Source organism: Macrotis lagotis, chromosome 1, assembly GCF_037893015.1.
Source record: "Macrotis lagotis isolate mMagLag1 chromosome 1, bilby.v1.9.chrom.fasta, whole genome shotgun sequence".
NCBI classification, from domain to species: Eukaryota; Metazoa; Chordata; class Mammalia; order Peramelemorphia; family Peramelidae; genus Macrotis; species Macrotis lagotis.
In genome coordinates, this window is record NC_133658.1 from 694272886 (window position 1) to 694298462 (window position 25577).

General features: G+C 37.3%; 1 protein-coding gene across 1 annotated transcript in view; it reads right to left on the reverse strand.

Annotated features, from left to right (window-relative positions):
- Positions 1–15266, reverse strand: part of LOC141507782 (BBSome complex member BBS5) — a 33092-nt gene extending 17826 nt beyond the window's left edge. The window contains exons 1-7 of the mRNA XM_074215765.1: positions 15134–15266; positions 12132–12214; positions 8796–8861; positions 7570–7619; positions 6643–6770; positions 4078–4213; positions 2134–2229 (exon numbers count right to left, since the gene is read on the reverse strand). Coding sequence (XP_074071866.1) covers positions 2134–2229; positions 4078–4213; positions 6643–6770; positions 7570–7619; positions 8796–8861; positions 12132–12214; positions 15134–15192 — 618 coding nt within the window. The 5' untranslated portion in view covers positions 15193–15266. The remainder of the gene's footprint in view (positions 1–2133; positions 2230–4077; positions 4214–6642; positions 6771–7569; positions 7620–8795; positions 8862–12131; positions 12215–15133) is intronic.
- Between the last annotated feature and the right edge of the window lie 10311 nt (positions 15267–25577).

The window sequence follows — 25577 nt, forward strand, 5'->3', positions numbered from 1 at the left end:
TTGCCCAAGGCCACAAAGCTAGGTAATTATTAAGTGTCTGAGATGGGATTTGAACCCAGGTACTCCTGACTCCAAGGCTGGTGCTTTATCCACTAGGCCCCTAGCCGCCCCTCCTCAATAACTTTTTGAACTGTTTCATCCATTTGACCTATGCTGGTTTTTAACGTGTTATTTTCCTTCAACATTTTTTTGGATCTCCTTGACTAAGCTGTTCACTTCTTTTTCATTTTTTTCCTGCATCTCATTTCCTTTCCCAATTTTTCCTTCTATTTCCCTCACTTGATTTTCAAAAATCTTTTTTCAGCTCTGTCATAGCCTGAACCCAATTTCCATTTTTCTTGCAGTCTTTAGATGCAGGAGCTTGTACTTCCTCATCTTCAGATTGAGTATTTTGATCCTTCTTGGGATTATAGACCATGTATTTCTCAATGGTGTTCTTTTTTCTCTGTTTACTCATTTCCCCAGTCTGTACCTGGTCTTGGGGTGCTTCCTGAGCTTTTGAGTATTACTGGGACACTCCCCCACAAGGATCTCAGTGTGAAGCTCTGTCTTCCCTCCTGGTCTGTGAATGACCACAAGCACACCCCTTTACCCCCTATGCCACGGGGCTGAGGTAGGGAGGGGAGGGCAGGCCCTGCTGTTCTATGGGGAGCCTAGACTGTGATCAGGATCTGATGTGGTCAGAGACCCAAAGTCCTGTTTCAGGGACAGAGGACAGACCTCGGAAGTCTCTCTCCACTCCCCTCCCTTTGGTAAGCTGAGCACTCAAGGCTTAGTCGACTGGGGGCTCCTGCTAACCAGCTCCACCTGCTTCAGATTCCTGGATCTTGGCTGCCATGGCCACACTGCTCATTGAGTGCCCTGAGAGCTGGGCTTCATGCCCTTGCTCTGGCATTGCCCCCCCCACTAATCTTCCAAGTTGTGCCCAGTGCTCCCCGGGGGTGTAGGTCAGGAAACTGCCCTGACTGCTGTGAGCTGCAGGTCATCCTTCTAACCCCATGGAGCAGAGCCTTTCCACTATTTTCCAGGTTAAATTGGGCAGGAGAATTGCCTCACTGGATCCCTCTGTGGGTTCTGTCTCTTCAAAATTTAGTTAGAATCCTTATTTTATAAGTTTTGAAATCTTATAGAGAGAGAGCACCTAAGACAGGCTCTTCTCCTGTTGCCATCTTGGCTCCGCCCCCCCTTAATTGAGATTTAAAAGGAAGTCAGGAGATAAAGGAGGGAAGGGAGGGAGTTATAGGAATGGAGCACCAAATAAATGCATGGAATTGGGAGACAGTATCTTAAGTGAGAGACAGCAGAAAAGTAAGTGTCACTGGACTGCAGAGCACATTGAGTTGAGTAACATAAAAAGATGGGAAAGACAGGAAGAGACCAGATTAGGAAGTTTTCTGAACCCCAGAGGATTTTATATGTGATGCTTAAAGCATTAGGGAGGTAATGGAACTAATTGAATCAGGGAGGGGTGATATGGTCATACCTATTTTTTAGAAGATCAATTTGATAGCTATGAGAGGGACAGACTAGTGTGAGAAGAGACTTGAGGCAGGAAGAACAACCTGAAGGCTACTGCAATCATTTGGCTATTTGCGATGATGGCCTAAACCAGGGTGGTGGCAGAATTGAAAGAGAGGAGAGGGCAGAAATGAGAGACAGTGACATACAATAAGTGTGTGCGCGCTGCTATATATAATTATACATACCCTGGGGTTATCTTATATTACCTTATAAGGAAGTTGTGGGATTACTTTTGATAGCCTAAATACCTTGCAAGAGGTCCAAGAAAGGCCTACTTTATAATTTCACTTCATAGTAAATATGGTTATTTGAAAGTTCCAACATACTTTGCTTTTTCTAGAATGCTGATACTGGCATACTATTCTATGACTATATTTGGATTTTTTCCTTTGTTGAAAAAGCAAATCATGACCATTTTTAATCATAATTAACTGGGCAATCTATAATGAAAACTGCTACTACTTTAACAAAAAAATGAAATAGTGAACTGTCTAAAACAAATCATAAAATCCTTTTGGGATTTATATTTATATAGTAGTATTTACAAAAATATGAAAATAATAAAATTTAAAGTACTAATAAAATAGGGTCAATCAAAATGTGCATACTTACAATTTGCAGATATGGTATACTGACATTGAAACTGTCATTCATATTTGCATGCCAAACAATTCTCACATTAGTAATAAAAAAGGTTCCCAAATTTCCCTATAAATACAATTTAAAATATGCATTGATTAGAATCCATAAGTGTCCATTGAAAAAATTCTAAATTATATTTAATAGTTCTGTATACAATGCTTAAATTAAACCTTCTAGCCAACAACATCACAACTCTTTTGCTCAGGCCTCAAGATGTTAGAAAAATTATGTCAAGTTAAGAGAAAAATATAAGTGACAACCTCTCAAGTCCATCAGGGGATACTTTATAACTCTTGCTACCATAAACTAGAGCATACAATCCTTTCCCAGGAATTATAACTACTCAAAATCTTATTCCAAATTCTCTAGTTTGAAAGTCTAGGGGTGGCTAGGTGGCGCAGTGGATAAGGCACTGGCCCTGGAGACAGGAGTACCTGGGTTCAAATCCGCCTCAGACACTTAATAATTGCCTAGCTGTGTGGCCTTAGATGGGCCACTTGATCCTATTTGCCTTGCCAAAAAACCCCCCTAAAAACAACAACAAAAAAAGTCTAAAAATCTTAAAATTAAAAAAAAAAACATAGCCAGTGCTTAAAAATAAAATATTTGTATAGCACTTTAAAAATTGCATTTATGTAAATAAAGTGCTTTGCACTTTTTTTTTGACAACTGAAGTTAAATGAGTTGCCCTGGGTCACTCAGTTAGTAAGTGTCTTAGGCTGATTATGAACTAAGGTCTGCCAGACTCCAGGAAAGAGTTTTCATTACTACTTTATTCCAGTTTTCTTTCATAGCTCTGAGACAATAGTCTTCAGAGAACTGAAAATGTCTATCATCCAAAGGGCCAACATCCACTACATCACCTAGTAGAATGTTTTAGATATATTATCTCATTTTAAATTAGAAAAGGACACATTTTGTTTTCAAGATGTTTGGAGTCATTAAAAGATTTTTCAGTTTCCCAAAAATAATTTAACCTGTTTTCTTCTTCTTCAGTTCTGGGCCCAATTCACTGTCTATTGCACTATATAATCAACATACACAAATGTATACTAAATGGACATGCTCTATCTTCAGGCTGTCCATTCAACTGTATATTATGATTTGGATAATCTACTTAGTTTTTCAAATTTTAAAAGTTAGACCAAACTTTCAAGTGCTTATGGATCTATGTAATGTTCTGGGATAAGATATTATCAACCCAGTATCACCTGCAAACATGAGCATCAGAGGACTTCACTATCTATATGGAATTCTTCAAATGGTTCTGGAGCTCTTCCATCACAATGGCAAACACTTTTTGGCTGGCATGAATCTCCCTATTTTATGCTTTGTCTGATATTAGCAATCATAGGTTATCAAGTAAGATTATCTATGATCTTAAATATTTCAAGGAGTCCTACATTTTAACACATGGAAGAGAAAGAACTTTCAATACTAATATATTCCAGTTTTCTTTCATAGCCATGAAACAATAGCCTCTAAAAAGCTGAAAATTTCTATCACTCAGAGGGCAACATTAAGAATTGAGGAGAATGTGAACCACATTACCAACAAGGAATTAGGAAAAGAAGCAGAATGAAGGATATCATTAAAGAAATGCCTGAAAAAAAGAAACTGAAGCAAGTCACATGGAAACAGTGAAGTAGAACATAGAAAGAGTGATGGTGCCCTTGTAATGCCAAGAGAAATCAAGGAAGTCTAGCAGCACATTAGGTAGATCTCTTGTATAGGGAACTTATAGAAAGATACAGACAAGAGTTTCCAGAATGGGTAATCATAAATGAGCCATTATTTGGAGGGAATGTTTATATTGATGTAGCATCATTTGAGTATCTGAGTAGATGAGTTAAGTAAAAAATGACTATTAAATAGGCAAACAAAGCTCTATTAAAGTCTTGCATTGAACCATACCTGTTCACTCGATAAATTCCAAACACCATTGATTTTATCATATACTTGTTCCTGTGGTAATAATCTTAGTTGTTTGTTTTGAATTAATGCACTCCTCAGTTTAAAATCACGGTACATTTTGGAAGTTTCATAAGCTCTATGAGAAAAAAAATAGACCAGCAAAGCTGAAAATGTAATTTTTAAGCTAATTTAAACTAATATCCTGTCTAAAATATTACCAATATAATTATACATTTATTCGTTATTGCATCAATTAGTATACATTAACTAGTCTTACAAAAGTAAATTTTTAGTTTTTGCTTCAATGAAGGTTAGTAGTCAGTCAGTCAACATGCATTTATTAAGATCCTATGCTATGCCAAGCATTATGCTAAACACCAAAGATACAAAGAAAGGCAAAAAACAGCCTCTGCTCAGTCTAATGGAGGAGGGAACAAGTGAACAACGATGTAGAAAGATGACATTTTTATGCACATACACGTAATACACACAAGATTAGAGAGGATCTCAGAAGGAAGAAACTAGCATATATGGGGTCACTTAATAAGTAACCAGAAATTTAATGGCAGGCCATTTTTCTATTTTATGTTTAAAAAAAATGTGTTTAAATTTAGTAGTGGCTATTCTTAACATCTAAATTATTAGGTACAAAAAAATCTGTAATATTCTTAATGATCATGCAGCACAAACTACTCATCAGTCTAGGGAATTCCTGGGGAGGAAATTCCTTCCATTATGGAATATCTGCAACTGTTTTCCAACTTAGAGATTTTTCAGTCAACTAGTATTAATTAAGAGTCTCCAATGTACAGGCACTATGCTGAAGTTACTATACTTTGGTTTTATAAAGTTTCCTGGGGCACTGAAGGGGTAAGGACACTTTGAGATCAGAATTCTTTCTAGTAGGCCATGAGTGTCTCTATATTACTTTCTAGATATAAAAAACACAACTTACCTATATAATATGGAACTTTTGTTTTCTATATATAACCTATATGTGCATATATGCATTTATACATGGAACGATAATTTCTGCAATTCCTACATATATATATGTACACATATATATATATCCCTACACACATTACACACATATATATGCATATGCATGAACACCCATAAACACACACACACACACACACACACAGACACACACACACTCTCTCCTCTCTCTCTCTCTCTCTCTCACAGCTAATTCTCTCTGGACCTGGAGTCTGGAAGACCTAAGCTCAAATTTGATCTTAGACACTTACTAGCTGTGTGACTGAGAAAGTCATTTGACCTTTCTCTGACTTAGTTTCTCTACTGTAAAATAGGTATAATAAAAGCAACTACTTCCTATGGTTACTGTGAGGATAAATGAGATAATATTTATAAAGTATTTGGCACAGTGCTTAGCACACAGAAGGAGCTTTTAACATAGGCTTCTTTCCTTCCTCTTGTTGAAATACATCAGTCCATTTTCCTACTTGGCTAAGTACAATATTCTGAAGAAAAATATTTCTTTGATAAGTCAAGATCTTATAGTGACTCAGGATCAGTATTCTGAACATCAATGATTATAATAATAATAAGAGATGTAGAAAACATAGGAAACTGGTTTGAACTAAATCAGAAACCTACCCTAGGAGTTGTTTTGCTTGTTTCTTTAAATACCTAATATAATCTCATTTTCTTTTTCTGAGAAAGAATAAATGCTGGACAATATTCTAAGTAAATGAGGTTTCTGATTAGATGAATTTCACTTTGTTTTAGTTTTCTGCATGTATAAATTGGCCAACCATTTTCCAATATCAATAAAAGGACTTCCTTAACTTTCAAAATAGAAAGTTATGTATAAGTAACATCATATAAATGTAACTATAAAAGTATGCCTCTCATTTTTAGACTTCTTTGTTACATAAAAACATACACATACAAAGTACAAATGTGAATTTTCTATTTCTCTAATCATGTACCCTTAATAAATGATTGAAAGGAAAAGTACAGAAAATGCTTATAACATTTATCTATTACCAAATAGATATTGATGAATTGCCATCTTTCCTTGGTAGTTCAAAGTTATTTCTAACATCATACTCAAATCTTTGTATTTTTTTGATTACACACAGACACACAGACACAGACACACAGACACAGACACACACACACACACACACACACACAGAATTGGGAGAGTTTCTGAAATATAGTGCTAATTTGATCCAATGGTTGTGGCAAACAAAGAAACAAAAAACAAATAAACTGACCACCTCTCTGTTGAGAGAAAAGCACTTTCCAAAATTCCTCAGTTTTCCAGTGAGAAAGCTTTTATTAATGCAACTCTCCATTTCTCTTTATCTAGCTAGTTACTGTGAACAAATAAGAATCCTGGAAAAACTTTTAATGTTTCAACTTACAAATGAGATGAAAAAATATACTTTTGTCAGATTTCTTATAAGGATATTATTTCACATTATTATTCTGGGAAAATGATATTCTATTCTTCTCTGTACTTTAATTCATATTCTTTGATATAAAATAACTAAAAAGTATCTAGTAATTCAAAAACTTTTTTAACCATACCTGTGTACTGCAATGACAGAGGTAAAAAGTCTAGGATTCCCAGGAACCACATTTGTAAATATAAACTCAAAACGAGTATTGTTACACTTTGTTAGTATATAAAGAGCTTCAGTTTGGCCTCTTAATTTCTGTAAGAATAAATTGTTAATGCTTATTAATAATTTCTATTTCACAGGTAATTATTAGATAACAGTGAAAAAAGCTAGGTTAAAATGCAAATACAAATCTAAAATAATTACAGATCTAAAACATATCTTTGCTATTCATTTAATGGCTAAAGACTAGACTTATAATTCCATTGATACAAAGACTCTTAGATAAGGAAGATCCTTCATCTAATGCAAACTGGCAACCTCTCTGTAATTTATGACTTCAGCGGGGTGGCTAGGTGGTGTGGTGGATAGAGCACAGGCCCTGGAGTCAGGAGGACCTGAGTTCAAATCCGACCTCAGACACTTAATAATTACCTAGCTGTGTGGCCTTGGGCAAGCCACTTAACCCCATTTGCCTTGCAAAAACTTAAAAAAAAATTTATGACTTCAGAAAGTTGTCTGGAGCACAGAGATGCTAAGTGATATGCCCAATGTCACTCAGCTGGAATGTGTTCAAAGAAGGATTTGAACTCAGGTCTTCCTGGTCTTGAAACTAATGCTCAATCTATTCTCCAAACTACCTCAATATTTTTTAACAAACTGACTTTTAACTATTGCCTATTACATTTTTTTTTTTTTTAGATTTTTGCAAGGCAATGGGGTTAAGTGGCTTGCCCAAGGCCACACATCTAGGTAATTATTAAGTGTCTGAGGCCGGATTTGAACTCAGGTCCTCCTGACTCCAGGGCCGGTGCTCTATCCACTACCCCACCTAGCCACCCCTGCCTATTACATTTTTAACAACTTTAATAAGTTTCATACTTTTTATACTCACAGAGTTAGCAGTTCTTGTTGTAATATTGATTATACAGTTGTAGCCAACAGCTAAAGTTAAAAAATAAAATATGAATGTTAAAGTAAATTTAATTGAGAACACACATTTCAAGAAACAAAGTACATCTTTCTACACTTTTAAACACCAACTATACAGTGGAATAAATGTATTTTAAAACTCATAAATTACTGTCAGTATACTTTTTTGAAAGGAAAAGGAGAATTATAAGTAATTACTTATTTGCCTTTTTTCTAAAAAAAAAAAACAGGATGTGGGAAGTCTGCTTCTTTATAATTCACATAATATAAACTTAAATGAAATTTGGCATTTTTATACCAGATAAAAAATATAGCAAGGGACAGTGGGAAAACAGAAATATTACACAATAATTAATGGAAAACCCTAAGACTATATTATTTTATATTGTTTTAAAGATCAAAAACACAATTTATCATGACTTTACCACTACATCGTTATGAGAACTAAGAATTCACTTGTTGTAGCTAATGGAAACAGGTTATTGGTTATAAAAATTAAGTCAAAAGCGAGTATCGGGGTGGCTAGGTGGCATAGGGGTGGCTAGGTGGCGCAGTGGATAAAACACCGGCCCTGGAGTCAGGAGTACCTGGGTTCAAATCCGGTCTCAGACACTTAATAATTACCTAGCTGTGTGGCCTTGGGCAAGCCACTTAACCCTGTTTGCCTTGCAAAAAACCTTAAAAAAAAAATACGTATCAAAAAAATCACAAAACAAAGAGGAATCACACCGGAGATGTGGGAAAGAGCCATCTGGCAAGTGTTTAATTTCTTTTTTTTTCTTTTTTTAAGGTTTTTGCAAGGCAAACGGGGTTAAGTGGCTTGCCCAAGGCCACACAGCTAGGTAATTATTAAGTGTCTGAGACCGGATTTGAACCCAGGTACTCCTGACTCCAGGGCCGGTGCTTTATCCACTGCGCCACCTGGCCGCCCCTAATAAAAAAAAAAACCCAAACTCCCTTCTTTGAAGCCCTAATCCTATATACATTTCTAGAAAATATGATATGGCTGAAAAAAAAAATAATGTAGAAAAATATACTTGTATTATGATGCAAAATTTAATTACTCTATAGAATTCTTTATATTTTATAAGAAAGTTCCTTTCATGGAATACATTGTTAGGCATTATAAACAATTATGAATGTAGTAATTTACTTCATAGATTTTGTTAATTTAAATATAATACTTACAAAGATTGACTCTGGGTAATGCCAAAGAATGCCATATAATTCTCAAATTTGTCACTAATAATCTACCTGAAATAAAAGAACTGAAATGTTTAGCTGTCTAGAGATTTTAATTTGTAATACATCTGTAAAATATGAAATCTATGACTTTTCATATAAATAACAAACTCACATTTATAGAACATGTAACTGTTAAAGTGTTTTATACATATTATCTTATATTATCCACTATTATGAAGTGAGCAGTAAAATTATCTAATTTTACTGAAGAAGCCAAGGTTCAAAGAGAATAAGTACTCAAAGTCAAGACTGAAAGCTAGGTCTATACCACCCATTTATTTCCTCAGTTAAAAAAATTATGGTTAACTATACAAGTGATCTTGTTTGATTACAGATTGAATAAAGTATGCTATTTTTCACTTTCTTCTTTCATTCTATTTTTTTGAGTCCTCTTGTATGAAATGACTAATGTGAAAATGTTTTCCATGACTGCATATGCATAACCTATTTCTGATTACTTATTGTCTTGGGAAGAGGGGAGGGGAAGACAAGGGAAGGAGAGAGAATTTGGAACTCAAAATGGTTAAAATAACAAATATTAAAAATTATTGGAAAAAATTATGGAAAAAAATAAAATATATTAAATTAACAAAATATTTTCAAGAAGCTAAAAGAAAGATAAAGGGCTTGGTTTTGGCAAGAAGAAGGACCACTTCTTCATTGGAGACTCAAATAAAGGAGGATCTAGCTTAAAAATGTAATGGGCATTTGAGTTGAGCAGCAGGGAAGAAAAAAAAGAGTTTATAGAGAATGATTTCTATTTTTTGTAGTTAAGTACAAAGTGAGATCTTCAGGTTGGGGTGGGAGAAAGGAAGGTTAGTAGGAGGATTGAGGAGAGAAGAAAAGATATGCTGTGTTGAGTACAGAGAACAATTAGGAAGGAATAGAAGGATTGTCTTGCTGCAGTGAGGATTAGCTAAGATTGAAGAATGTAAATTCATAGTCCACAGTTTTGTGACTTCTACCAATTCTGTTCAACAGCACAAGTAGGAGTAAAGGAGGCAGATATTAGAAGTAAGATGAGGTGAGATATAGTAATGTGTGAGTGTGTAAGATCAGATAATAAGATTATAAGAGTAGAGAGCAGTGTGACATTGAACAGGAGAACCAAGAGAAGGGAGGATAGTGTAACTAGAATAAAAGTAAAAGGGATTTCAGATCACAGGGAGTAGAAAGGCACAGGGTGAGATGAAATGCTAAGAGTTTATTATTATCAGAAAATAAAATTTCAGAGACACTGAACATAAATTCTCAAGGGTATGAGACTATAGGTAGTTGATGTGCAGTGAAGGAATAGATCGATAAATTGGTAAGTTAAAAGTATTCTAGATACATGTTGAAGTTCCCTGGTATGAAGGCAAGAACTAGATTTTAAAGTGAGACTGTGAGCCAGATCCTCAACTCATTGAGAAAGGAAGGATATTGATATTAAAGGTCATCCTGATATGAACTGGGCAAGAAATTTTAATAGAATGTACTATAAAGGAGGAGAGATTGCTGAGTGATGAGAAGTAGAGGAAAGGTTTGAAAATGGTGATGGGAAGGTGGCTAGGTGGGGTAGTGGATAGAGCACTGGCCCTGGAGTCAGGAGGACCTGAGTTCAAATCCGGGCTCAGACACTTAATAATTACCTAGCTATATGACCTTAGGCAAGTCACTTAACTCCATTTGCCTTGCAAAAACAAAAAACAAAACAAAAAAACCCCAAACAAATGAAAAAAGAAAATAGTGATGGGCATAAGGAATAAACTGCATTACCACATTGGAATCATTGAGCTGGAAGTATGAGAAAAGGTAAAGCTATAGCTAGCAGTGAAATGGATGGCTAGGAATTAAGTATCATGGGGACAGGAGAATGAAGTGGTATCAGTGAGTGCCAGTAGATGGAAGAAAAAGCAGAGAGGAAGCATGAAAGGGAATTTGCAGAATGAACATTCTAGAGAATACAATAGAAGAAACAGCCAGATCTGGAGTAGAACTTTGTGAGTTTGGGGTTGAGGAAGGTGAGAATGAGGACATGAACAGCAAAAATTAGGGAATGATACCTTTTTATTAGCCTTTTTAAATTTAATTTTTAAATTTATCTTGTTTTGTTTTTTTTGCAAGGCAATGGGGTTAAGTGACTTGTTCAAGGTCTCACAGCTAGGTAATTATTAACTGTCTGAGGGCACATTTGAACTCAGGTCCTCCTGACTCCAAGGCCGGTGCTCTATCCACTGTGCCATCTAGCTGCCCCTATTTTTATTTAAGGCAATGAAGTTTGAGTGACTTGCCCAATATCACATAGCTAGGCAATTATTTAGTGTCTGAGGCTGAATTTGAACTCAGGTCCTCCTGACTCCAGAGTCAGAGCTCTAGTCACTATACCATGTAGCTGTCCTGATGATACCCTTTTTAAGGGGCATTCTTCAAATTACATTTTTTAGTATAAATAAATTCAGTCCTACCCTGACAGTGCCCAGTACAATGTACTGCCCATGACACATGTAAAATAAATGCTTATGGATAGAAAAAATGTTATACCACCCACTCAGATCATTAGGTAGAAAGAATAAAGGTCATACAACAAGAGATTTTTATCAGAATAAAAGAGAGCACTGAATTACTTTTGTGGAAAATTTATTCTCAATTCCCTGTCGATAATTATTACTATTACTCTATCACTACTACAGAGATAGATATTACTGCAGTTAAAGTAGACAAAATTATATAATCTTTATAAATACAGATTATTACTACTCTAGTATTATTAGATGCAGTAATAGATTACTTTAGAGATATTTTATGTCTAGATATTAGATATTTTTACTATGCAAACAAATATAACTATATAAATTCATTATTATACAAACAATCACTATATAGATATACTGTATAATTTATTCTCAGTTCCCTGAAAACTGGGGAATATTTACAGAAACATATTTAAGCATTGCAGAAAAGAGAATTAAATAGTCAAATAAGTAATATATAAACAGTAATACTGTTTCATATTGATTTTTTTTTTTTTAGATTTTTCAAGGCAATGGCGTTAAGTGGCTTGCTCAAGGCCACACAACTAGGTAATTATTAAGTCTCTGAGGCCACATTTGAACTCAGGTACTCCTGACTCCAAGACCGGTGCTCTATCCACTGTGCCACCTAGCTGCCCTTGTTTCATATTGATTTAATAACATTTTAATATAAATACATTTAAATGAAATTTAATTCAGTTCAGAGGATCTAACAAATCAAACAAATAAATGTCAAAGATAAATTAATACCAGTAACTGCACTCACCTCTATCGCCATTGTTTCCTTTGGTGTCTTCTATTGAATCTAAACAATCAATAAGGACCTCTCCAGGTCTTGTTTTCATTTGTCTAAAATAAATATAAAGTCCTTACATTTTCAGCACCAATGAAAATAAATTACAAAATTTTATCTAAAAATAATGCAGTAGTTTATAATGCTTTCATTTACTGAACATTTTGACTACTAATTCTGTACAATATCTAAATTTAAAGTGATGACAAAATCCAGATTCTTCAAGGAACTTAGAATTTAGTTAATTATGCAAGATATATATATATACTCATAAAGTGATAATGCAAGGCATTACATAATTACATGATAGAATAGTTCACTGTCAGCTTGGCAGGATTTTACCAGTGGAATGCCCCAGTAATCTTTCTGTCCTTATCCTATTTAACATTAATATCTGAAGACAATTGGAAAGTTACTTTGAGTTTATGTCATAGGAGGACTGGTTGATAGAACAAAGGACATTTAATATGGAGAAGACACAAGGGACATAAGATAGATGCTTTCAGATATCTATTTGCTTGTTTGTTTTTTGGAGGTCAATGAGGTTAAGTGATTGGCCCAAGATCACACAATTAAATAATTATTAAGTGTCTTGAGGCCAGATTTGAACCCAGGTACTCTGGGACCAGCGCTCTATCCATTGCACAGCCTAGCTGCCCCTGCTTTCAAATATTTGAAAGGCTCCAGGAAAGGAGGATTTGACTATTTTGAGCACCAGAAGGCAGCCCCAAAGGAAAAGGTTTGATATCGAGGGAAACTTCCTAACAATTAAGAGAACTGTTCAAAAGGACAATGGACTATTTAAGGAAGTATTAGATCTCCCCTTCATTGAAGGCCTCCAAAGAGAAACTGCATGGACCCTTATCAGCTTTGTCATAGTGGGAGGTCCTTTTCAAGTATAGATTATACTAGATTGTCTCTGACATCCCTTCCCATTCTCAAATCCAGTGTCATAAAAACAAGTAGGACATTAATTGGACCTTGAGAAATGGGTAGATTCCAAGGAATTGGAAAACTGCAATAAAGGACTAGAATATAGATTTTTATCCTGCGAAAATAGTCAATAGAAGATTTTGAACAGGATAATAATTTATTGAAAAAATGTTTTTAGGGGGTGGCTAGGTGGCGCAGTGGATAGCGCACCAGCCCTGGAGTCAGGAGTACCTGAGTTCAAATCTGGCCTCAGACACTTAATAATTACCTAGCTGTGTGGCCTTGGGCAAGCCACTTAACCCCATTGCCTTGAAAAATCTAAAAACAAAAGTTTTTAGAAGATTAGTGTAAATGAGTTAAAATGAGGTACAAAAGAAAAAGATCATTTAAGAGGCTGTTGTTGTCCAGCAGGGATACTGAATCCTTTATAGGGTTTCTGTGTGCTGCACTCTGATGGTTTTCTTGATCTCCTGCGCATCTTCACTCAGGTCATGACAACTAATCATGGTTATTCCCCAAGACTCTGTCTCCGGCTCTCTTCTTCTTCCTCAAGGATCTCGGCTTCCAGGGTTTGGATTATCATCTCTGGGTAGATGATTCTCAGATCTTATCTAGCCCCCCCCAAAAAATTCCCTGACTCCCATCTCCTGCTGCCTATCCACAGACATCTCAAACTGGAAGTACTAAAGACACCTTAACTTAAACTAAGGGCTGGACTAGCCTGACCCGTGGATCCCTTCCCTTTGTCAAGCTCAGTGACAGGAACAGAACAGAAGTAGCCATAACCAAGCTCATGCTCATCCCTCCCCCCCTGGGCTACCCTTTTCCAAGCATTCCTATTACTACAGAGGGCTCTGCTCACCCAGGCTGACCCCCTAAGCCCCAAGCTGCTTGGAATTCCCTCCCCCATCTCAAAAAGCCTTTCTTGATCCCTGGTAATCCCAGCACCTGGTCAGCACCTCCTCCCCGCCCCGCCCCCCCTGGGCCCCAGGCCTGGGTGCTTTTATGTCTCATTTTTTTTCTTTGTTTTCTTTTTTGCAGATTGTATTTATTCTGAGTTTTACAATGTTCCCTCCCCCACCCCCACAGGAGGCCGTCTGCCAGTCTTCACAAAGCAGACGTTTAATAAATGTTTATCCCAATATGACCAGAAAGGACAATGATCAATGTTGGAAGGGATGTGGGGAATCTGGGACACTATTACACTGTTGTTGGTGGAGCTGTGAACTCATCCAACCCTTCTGGAGAGAAGTTTGGAATTATGCTCAAAGGGCAACAAAAATGGGCATACCCTTTGACCCAGCAATACCACTACTGGGTATATAGCCTGAAGAGATGATGAAAAAGGTAAAAACATCACTTGTACAAAAATATTCATAGCGGCCCTGTTTGTGGTGGCAAAGAATTGGAAATCAAGTAAATGTCCTTCAATTGGGGAATGGCTTAGCAAACTGTGGTATATGTATGTTATAGAACACTACTGTTCTATTAGAAACCAGAAGGGAGGGGAATTCAGGGAAGCCTGGAGGGATTTGCATGAACTGATGCGGAGTGAAACAGCAACATGTGGGTGATGATCAACCTTGATGGACCCGTTCATTCCATCAGTGCAACAATCAGGGACAATTTGGGGCTGTCTGCCATGGAGAATATCATCTGTATCCAGAGAAAGAGCCGTGGAGTTTGAACTAAGTCCAAGGACTATTCCCTTTAATTTAGAAAAAACCTGTTATCTTATGGTCTGATCTTGCTGTCTCTTATACTTTGTTTCTTCTTAAGGATATGATTTCTCTCTCATCACACATGGAAACAATGTAAAGACTGACAAAGTTCCTTCTGTAGGGGGTGGGGCAGGGAAGTAAGAGGGGGAAATGGTAACACTCACATAAAATCATAAGCAAACAAACAAACAAACAAATAAATACACGTTTACGGCCCAGCGGTCGGCGCGGCGGCCTCCCGGGCGGGGCGGCCTCTCGGCCCGCCCCGCTCCCTGGAAGCCGCGGAGAGCCGGGCCTCTTCGGGCGAAGCCCGGTACTCACTGGGCGGACACGTCGAAGCGGACGTCCCGGTCCTCCCAAAGCGCGTCCAGCACGGACATGGCAGCCCGGCTCCGCGCGGGCTCCCGGGCCGCCTCCCGCGGGCGCCGGGGCAACCGCGCCTCGCTCTCGCGCCCGCTACGGCGAGCCGGAGGGGTCAGGCGGGGGCCTCGCGCCTGCGCCTTCCGCGCGCCCGCGCCCGTCCCTCCCTGTCCCCCTCCGTCGGGCTGCCGGCCCCGCCCCCTCCCCAGGCCCTCCCCTCGCCTTCCGCGACTGCGAACTCCGCGAAGCCCAAAGCCCGGCATTGCGGAGCAGGCAGAGCTGCCCGGGGCCAGAGCGGGAAAGACAGCGCACCCCTGGGGAGACTCCTAGGAGGGCGCGCTGCCACCCGGAGGGAGCCGCCTCCGCCCCCTTTATGCCGGCTGCGGGCGAAACCCAAAGAGTGCTATGTTGTAGCATATACAGTTTTTTTTAATTTTAATTTTTTTATTAACATTTTATTTGTTTTCCGATTATACGCAATGGTAAGATGTACCTATCATTTTTTTGTAAGGTTTTGAATTTTACAATTTTTTTTGTTTTTGATTTTTAGATTTTTCAAGACAAATGGGGTTGTGGCTTGCTCAAGGCCACACAGCTAGGTCATTATTAAGTGTCTGATGTCACATTCGAACTCAGGTCCTCCCGACTGCAGGGCCGGTGCTCTATCCACTGCACCACCTAGCTGTCCCTATATACAATTTTTAAAAAATTATATACAATGAAAAAAATTTTAATTTAAAGAATTACCTAATTCTTTACTTTCTCATTATTACCCAGGAGCAGCCTTACTTTCCTCAGAATATCATCCAGGCTCCCCGGTGAATTTGAGAAGAGAATTAAAACGATTTGTAGGTTTAAGAAAAGGCTCCCCCCCCCCCCTTTCACTCCCATTACAAAAGTCAGTTCTTCCCTTGGCGGGGTGAAACTTGAAATAAAACATTTAAAAGTTCTTCTCAACCTGGGTGACAATAAAGTTATGTGACTCACTCAAGGTCACACAGCTAGCTAAGTATTTGTTTTTTGTTTTTTGTTTTTAGGCTTTTTGCAAGGCAAACGGGGTTAAGTGGCTTCCCCAACAGCTGGCTAAGTATTAAGGGTTTGAGGTTTGAATTCAGTCCTCCTGACTCCAGGGCCAGTGCTCTATCCACTCCGCCACCTAGCTAGCCCTTAGTCTTCCTATTTTTCTCTCTCTTCCCTTCTCCCCTCTCTGCCAATCAAATGGTCCTTCCTGTGCTTTATGCACATCTCCCCCCCTCCCATAACCCTAAAATATTTCTTCCCCAGCACCTCAGTCCTTGAAACTCCCAAAATTCCCATTGTTAGAGTAACTTTCATTTGGGCTAAAAAGTCACTCTTGCCTTCCCGCCACACTCCCCATTCCCTTAAACTACAGAATGGTGATGGGGAATGGCAGACTGGAGTCAGAGTAGAGAAATAAGTTAGCAGTCAGGAAGATGTATCGAAAGAGGACTTCAATGCTGCCCAAAACATACTGAATCCACATTTATGGTGTTGAAGAAATTAAGGTAGGGGTGGCTAGGTGGCGCAGTAGATAGAACACTGGCCCTGGAGTCAGGAGGACCTGAGTTCAAAATCCAACCTCAGACACTTAATAATGACCTAGCTGTGTGGCCTTGGGCAAGCCACTTAACCCCATTGCCTTGCAAAGACTTAAAAAAAAAATTAAGGGCTGTGTGATTGAGACTTGGACAAGAACTGACTCCAATACAGGAACACAAAGTCTGATACCACACCTAGTGGTTCAGTGGAAGCTATTAAGGCTTTCCTTTCCTTCCTCAATCTAACAATTAACACTCCATCAACCAGCTCCACACCATTCATATGTGGAACCATAATTACAGCAAATGGAGAAGTTTTGAATACTGTGGCAGTGCCCTTTTTAGGGAAGTACACATTGGCAGTGAGGTGGATACACACATTACCAGGGCTAGCTCAGTATTTGGGAGGCTCTGAAAGAAAGTATGGGAGAGAAGAGGTATTAGACTGACTCCCAGACTGAAGGTCTACAGATCCATTGTGCAGACTTCATTGCTATATGCCTATGAAACTTAGCCTATCAGCTGATACATCAGGAAACTGAATCACTTCTATTTAAATTGTCTTAGGAAGATTCTGAAGATCATCTGGCAGGAGAAGGTACCAGACACTGAGGTCCTTTCTTGAGTTAAACTGCTGAACATTCCAATGTTACTACAAAGTGCAACTACCATGGACTGGTCATGTTAGAACATCAGACTTACACTTGCCAAAAAGTCTATTCTATGGGGAACTTACAAAGGGCAAATGCTCACAAGAGGGTCAGAGGAAGGGATACAGAGGTTCCTTGAAGTTCTCTCTTAAGAACTTGGTAACTGATTGTGCAACATGGGAGATACTAGCACAGGACTGATCATCACAGCGTGCCCCCATCAGTGAGGGTGCTGCACTCTATGAGAAGGGTTGAATTGAAACAGCTCAGAGGAAATATGATATATGTAAGGTTAGAGTAACCACCCCAGGCATTCACATGAACTATTTGTGCCCAACCTGTGGTAGAGCATTCCAAGATCTTATTGGTCTGATCAGCCACAGTTGAACAAACTGTAATTTTTCTCAAATATGGTGATGTCATTTTGGTCTTCTTCAATAACAAAGGACAAGAACCAACCAACCAACCAATCCTTGCTTGGAGGTAGCAAGATACAGTACAAAGGGTCAGGCTACTAGTCAGAGCATCTTGGTTCAAATATCAGCCCTGTCACATGGCAAATCACTTAACCACTCTAAGACAATTTCTTCATCTATAAAAGGAAGGTGTTTATATTAAGTGATCTCTAAGGATTCTTCCAGATTTAAATTGTGACATAAAAAGTTCCAGAGAGTTTTTGGGAAATTTTTTTTTATTAACAAAGCTAATATTTTATTAATAAAAGAAGTCATTATCATTCTGGAATGCTGAAGACTCTCATGGTGACAGACCCTTGGAAAAGTGAGTGTTCCTGAGGGTGGTAATCTGAAATTGGTTAACGATTAATGAAAAAATGAATATTAAAATGAGAGGTGAGTTACATTACAATGAGGGTCCTGAGGTATGTAACCTTGAGCACCCAAATCATGGTCAAAGAGGGAGAATCCACATTTTCCTAGACCTGTTGTCACAATGAGCAGGAATGCACCTATTTTCTTAATTTAGAATTTCTTGTTCTGCCTGATTAGATCTTAGCCATACTGGCTGGGCAAGTTTTTGAGAAAGATCTCCACACAGATTGATTTTTTGATGAGGAAGTAGAAAGTTGGTCCTAATTCAATTTTATTAAATACAGTAGAAAAATTATACTTTCTTTCAAAGCTAGGATCCTTTGATTTATGACTGATTATCTGGGATCTGGGATGAAGAATTGAAGAGGAAAGAAAAACTAAAAATGAAGACTAATATTTTCAGCCAAGAGAAAGGTCAACAGAGCCTAGGATGGAATCCCAGGATTAAGGGTACTTGTCTGAAAGCTAACTTGCTCAACAGGGATTATAATGATGTATGTGAATGACTCCAAAACAAGAGTAAACAACTGAGGTGACATCTGAATTACTGATGTCTGAATGACATTTGAAGATATACTTAGGAAGAAAGATCATTATTAGTGTCATGGAAATAATAAATAAATGACTGTGGTTTAATAAATATAAGGTTCTCTGACCCTCCTTATTCAAGAGCAAAGCACTTTTTCAGTCTCCCTTGCTGGAACAGCATTTGTATCTTGAATTATAATTATGGGTGTACCCCATGCTTCTATAATGGGACCTAGTACCTCTGTTGGCTTGCCAAGAACTTTTCATGATTGTTCATTTGCCTTTGATATCTACCTGGCACTCAGCTCTCACCTGTGGCTATGAGAAACTGTAACATGCATAACAACTACATTCTGGTAAATCACCTCCGTAGAAGGGCTAAACCAGGTAATAATGTTTGTGCTTCATTCTCAAAGAAGACCACAACTAGAGAGGTGATACCATGACAAACATGTGAATTGAATTTGAGGGGGGGTGTGCTGTACAAAGTCACTAGCCTCACTTTCTCTTCCAGTCATCTGTATCCAGTGGCCAGATATGATTCAGGGTGACTGGAGATGACCCTGGATGTGAGTCAATCAGGGTTAAATGACTTGCCTATATTCACACAGCTAGTTAGTGTTGTGTCTGAGGATGGATTTGAACTCTGGTCCTCCTGACTCTAAGGTCAGTGCTCTATCCATTGAGTCACCTCACTGCCCACTTAAACCAGATTGAGGGTAACTGATAGACCACAATCCCAGCTAGTGGAGTGTCTTCACAAGCATATAAATATTTCCTTGATTGAAATAGTTAGATGAGAAGAATTTGTTGCAATTGGCATGAACATGGCTAAAGCCAGCATTTACAGAGTGCTTAGATCTTGGTCAGATACCCAAAAAACCAACATCATCCAGTGTATTCAGGGTTATTGACAGTTGTCTTGACTTCTGCTTTGCCCCTGGTCTTTGATGACTCAGGAAGAAAGGGGGAGGCTGACCATTTTGTTCAACTTTGTCTCACTTAAATCCACTTCAATTTCTGAGTCAAGACATCACACTGTGATGTCATCCATCTTCTTCAAGAATGAAGGACAAAGATTCTCTCTTATACAAATATCATCTCTCCGTGGATAATTCCCAGGCATGTTTCTATCCCTACTCTCTCTCATGAGCTTTCATTCTGTATCAATGAAGCAGGGTACAAGGAAATGACTATGATGGACTTGAAGGTCATACCCTTTGGGACAGGAAAGACTAGTGCATAGAACACTATCCACTCTTTGGAGGCCATCCTGTGGCATATGTATTGAGAATACCTGGAGCTGGTTTCTAAAACACTCCCCAAGCAGCATCCTTGTCCAACTTGCTATGGAAATGTATTTAAGCATTCTTCCCAAATGGAGCTCTTTCTTTTTTTTCCTCTTTTCTTCTTTGCAGGATGGACATTTTTTCCTCTCTATGCTAGAACCAGTGCTCCCAGCCTATGCTTCTGGAGCAATATGGAGTTTCATGTAACCAGTTTTATTTTGAGCTAAGCTTTTCTTCTCTCCTCTTCTAGGTTCCCTGTTGTTTCCTTTTCTCTTCTTTCCTTTAAGTTCTTTCTTATGTTGTTTCCAGGCTTGTAACAAAATTCTTCCTAGCTCTGTACGTTGTTTCTATGAACCATGCAGGTTTGTAAAATAAAAATCCTGAGCTTTACAACTCCAGGGCTAGTCATGAGTTTTTCACTTTTAAGAACTCTCATCTTTATGGCAACACCTCCAATTTTTCATCATCATCAACACTTGCTAGACTGGACATTTTTTCCATTGATTTCTCATATGTACCTGAAATTCAATAAGTTCAAAATAGAATGATTATCTTCTCCCTCTAACTTATTCCTTATCCTAACCTCATTTTTGTTGATGGCACCTCACCTTTTCAGTCACCAAAGTTTGCAATAATGGAATCATCTATAACTCTACACTTTCTAATTCTCTACAATCTTGTCGATTTTTACTTACTCAGTTTTTGTGTGTCCTCTTTTCAGCTGTCCTCTTTTTCATCACCTCTTACTTGGACTGTTACAACCAACTCTAACTAGTATTCTGCCACATTTCTAATCCCTCTCTAATCCATCCTCCATACCCATAATTGATAAATTGATATTTCTACAGTGCAAATCATGCCACTCTCCAGCTCAAAAAAATTAGTGACTTGCTGTACCTTTAAGATAAAATAATAATTCTTTAGTTTGACATTTAAAGCCTTTCATAATCTAACCTCAGCCTACCTTTTAGGTTTATTACATATTATTATGTTCCTAATTCCCAATGATTCCTATCTAATGTTTTTTATTTCTCCCTTCTCAATCCCCTCCCTTCCGCTCATGTACTCTATCCTCACCTCTTGGATTACTTAGGTTCCTTTAAATACTTGAAGTTGAGAGAATGACTGGAGGAGGAGGCTTGCTAGGATCTATGTTGTTTTTTTTTTTTATCAGTGAAGAAATCAAAAGGCTCTCTGACTCAGAAGGGTAAGAAAAAGTTTAAATTTTAATTTACAGGTTACTGCAAAAGTTACAAGTTCATTCAGAGTTAGTTCAGAATTGCCTCTAGGGAGGCAAGAAATTAAAGAGTGAGTTAAGTGCTATAGAAGAAGTGAAGTTAAGCAAAAAAGAAACAGTTACAAGTTGGGTTGATGGGAACATCAAAGACTGTTACGAAAAGATCTGACCCTTGGAAAAATAAATTTCTCTGAGTTCTCTACTGCCTAACAAAGTCATTCTCCCCCTTAACTGGATGTACCAGCTTTCATTTTATATCTGTTGCTTTGAAATGAGATCACATTTGCCTACTATATGATTTTTGTTAACTAGCAGAAATAATATGGAGGAAATGCTTATACTAGGGAGATGAAATATTTGTTCAAAGGAAACTGATAAACTGATTTGGGGGCTCCATAAAGTGATTAGAAAAATCCAGGTTTCCTGGGAAGACTTATATGAACTGATCCAAAGTGAAGTGAGGAAAACCAGGAAAACATTGCACATAATAACAGCAATATTGCAAGGATCATCGATTGTGACACTGATTAATGATCCAAGACAATTAGAACCCATGGTGAAAAATGTTATTTACTTCCAGAGAGAGAACTGATGAACTTTGAGTGAAGATTGAAGCATACTCTTTAAAATTTTATTTTTCTTGTTTGTGTATGTGTTTTCTTTATGCAACATGGTTAATATGGAAATGTTTAAATGACTTTACATATATAAACAATATCATATTGCCTGCCTTCTCAAGAAATGAGGGATGTGACAAATGAAAACCCAGAGATAGAATTTCTAGGTAATTAATAACCATTCTATTAATTAGGCTAGCTCACAATTAATAAAGTATTGCTCAATGGTTTCTCTCAGTAACCCAAGACCAGTAATGGAGAACCTGCGAACTTTAAATACTTTTCTAAAAGGGAACTGAAAAATTGGTGGACATTATGACAGAGTCTGCCAGAGGTCCTCACTGAGTTTTGGTCTGTTGGAAATAAAGGTGTTAACCTTTCAGAGTCAAGAAAGAAACAAAACAGGGGATAGAGCACCGCCCCTGGAGTCAGGAGTATCTCAGTTCAAAGGTGACCTCAGACACTTAATAATTACCTAGCTGTGTGGCCTTGGGCAAGCCACTTAACCCCATTGCCTTGCAAAAACCTAAAAAAAAAAAAGAAAAGAAAGAAAGAAAGAAACAAAATAGAATTAGATTAATCAACACATTTATTGATATTCCTCTAAATCAAGGATTATGCAGACTTGTATTGGGGAAAGATCTAGCAAGAGAACCAGACTCCCCCAAATGGAGATCAGTAGATAACTTTGATCATTAAGAAGGTGGGGTTTGAAAAGTCACTTCTAGTTTGTCCAGTCAAAGAAGGGTATTGATCCCTCCCCTAGGATGACTTCGGGGCAAATTGGGAGGAGAGGGCAACTGAGGATGGGGCAGGGTAAATGACATTAGACATATCAGTAAAAGAAGTGTTATATCCTAAAAGACCTTCAAAGTAATGGAGATAGTTGTAAGAAATCATAATGGGATCAAGAAGGAAAGCTTTGTTCTGTTTACAATTGAGGGAGTTTTCTCTAAATATCCATTTCAATTGTGTCTAAGTCTTATTCTATATTTCTAATAAAAAATTTGGTTTCTCAGCCTCCAACTAATAGTTACAAATCTGAAAAAAAATTGACTCAGTGTAAAAATGTTAAAATATCATGTCAAGGCCTGTCTTCTTCATATGAATGTTGATTTAACATGTGTCAATACTATCTGCTCAGCTTTGTAATGGCACCAATAAATTCCTTTACCTGGGTCAACATAACACAAGATAAGAGATTTCTTGGATGAGGAGAGAGCAATTCTATGGTTGTTTGTAAACATTCCCCCTCCAACCTAAATGGAATTCTTATCAATAGGAATTTAAAGCAAATCTTATAACTTATCAGAGGATCATAATGTAGAACTATGTCATCTATATGAAATTTCATTGATTGCCTCACTCAGTTTTATGATTCTTTGTCCTTTCTGTATAAAATGCTCCCCCCCCCCAATTTTGTATCAGGATTGATATCTTTAATGATTCTATCCACCCATGGTTTTGGTAAGATCCTAGAAAATAAAGCTTCATGGATAGAGTTAAATTTTTGTTATTTCATTTTTAATTTAAAGAAAATTATAGTTGATAATTGTTAAATTGATCTGATTAAAGGTGACCTCACCCTCTGCTGTTCTTAAAGAAAAGGACAAAATTCACCATTGACACTATTTGATGAGGAGGTAGGCTAAAAGTTTTCAGCTCCTCCTGCTAAGAACATGGCTTGATCATGAGACTCAGCAGCCTCCAGAAATCTGGACTGAAGAATCTATTAATTTATCTCCACCTAGACCTTTCTGGTTGATTTCTCCTTCATGAGCTAGGACAAGGGCTTCTTTCCCCTGTATAATAACTTGTAATAACTTGCCCACAATGAATTTTCTTTATACTCTAAACAGAAGTTATGCCTCTTAGTTGGATAGAGATTGAAAAGCATGCACTTTGAGGACTAGGAGTAATTTTATCAACCAGCCACATCCTTCAGAAATGGAATGACCTTTTACAGGAACTAAGCCTTGAAAGGAAATAGAGCAAAACCTAAATTCTGACTTAATACTCAGTTATTAATATAATCATATAATAACAATAATTTCTTTCAGAGATGCTGGGAGGAAAGGAAATAATTTGGACCATAAAATTAAAAAAAATTAATGTTAAAAATTTTAAACATGTATTTGGGAAATATTTAATGAAATGAACAAATTATATTTAAAAAAAGAAAGAAACAACTAGGTTTTCTTTATATTATTCCCAACACTAAAAATCTTGAAGGAGGGAAAGTCAGGAAAGAATATTGACAATCTTGTTTAGGGTTAGATAGGCACAAAATTGCTCCTTAAGTGAAATAGCCTAGCTAAGTATGGAAAAACTATTGGCAGTACCTGGTGAGGAAGTATTTGACCAGAAGCCCATGAAACAAATAAAAGTACAAATTGACCTTCAGGACTGTGCAGCCTCCTTATGCTCCTATAACATGGGTGGAATAATAGAAAAAGCAGCCAGGTAATGGATTTAAAATTTAGGAGGTTAGAGTTCAAATTACCCCTCAGGCACTTGCTAGATGTGTGACCTTAGACAAGTCTCTTAACCTCTGCCTCTCTCAGTTCCCTCATTTGTAAAATGGAAATGATAATATCTCCTATCTCACAGGGTCATTCCTTCAGTCAATAAATATTTATTAAGCACCTACTATGTTCTGAGCACTGTACTAAGCACTGGAAACAAAAAGAAAGAAACAAGAGAGACCCTGTCCTAAAGGAGCTCAGGATCCAATGGGAGAGATAACTTGCAAATAACTATGTAAAATAAGATATACATAGGTTAAATTGGTGATGATCAACTACGGGAAGGTTGTTGAAGATCAAAGAAAAAAACATATATAAAGTACTTTGCAAGTTTTAAAGTGCTATATAAATGTTAGTGATTATTATTGTTATTAATACTATTACTGCTACCATTGCTGTTATTATATCATCATCATTATTATTATTACTCTCTCCAGTGGTGAAAATTGCAACCCAGCTCCTACTTTTAATCCTTTGAGATTTTTGCCTATATCCTTGAAATCTTTTCTCTAGAGGATCTAAGGGCTATTCTCTGTCTTATCAATCTTTGATATCTCAGATCTGTTGAAGTGCCTTTTCGAGGGAAAAAAGGAAATTCCATATCTCAAAGAAAATTTTAAAAATAGGGAGAGAATAAAGGAGAGAATGTTCCTTAAAGGAATTAGTTCTAGGTTCTTTCTATTAAACTGACATGTTTAAATGTGTTGTATGAGAGACTGGGGCAAGATGTATTTTAGGAAATGTAATAATATTAAGTTATTGCTTTCATAGATAGACAATATAGTGAGAACCATGAGGGAAAATAAGTTTATATAGTTAGTTATCCCTGAGATATCATTGAGTTTATCTTCCCCTTATGTCTCCCATTTTGAAACATCTTTGCCTAAAAGAAATGCTCCTTTAGAAATGAAGGGGATAAGGTTTTAAAACATGACATCTTGTGTATTTGGTTTCTGGAGATCTGAGTTTTTAACCCTGGTTCTGACATTTGATAGCTGTGTGACTATGTAAAAGTCCTTTAATCTATCTGAGCCTCAGTACTTTTGATGTAGAGGAAATCTGTGCAGAGAGTAATATTGTCATCTTTTTCCTTTTTTTCTGTATTGAGATAAATATTATAATCTTTTCCTTTTTTTATATTGTTAAAATACTTTGCTTGAAAGCAAACAA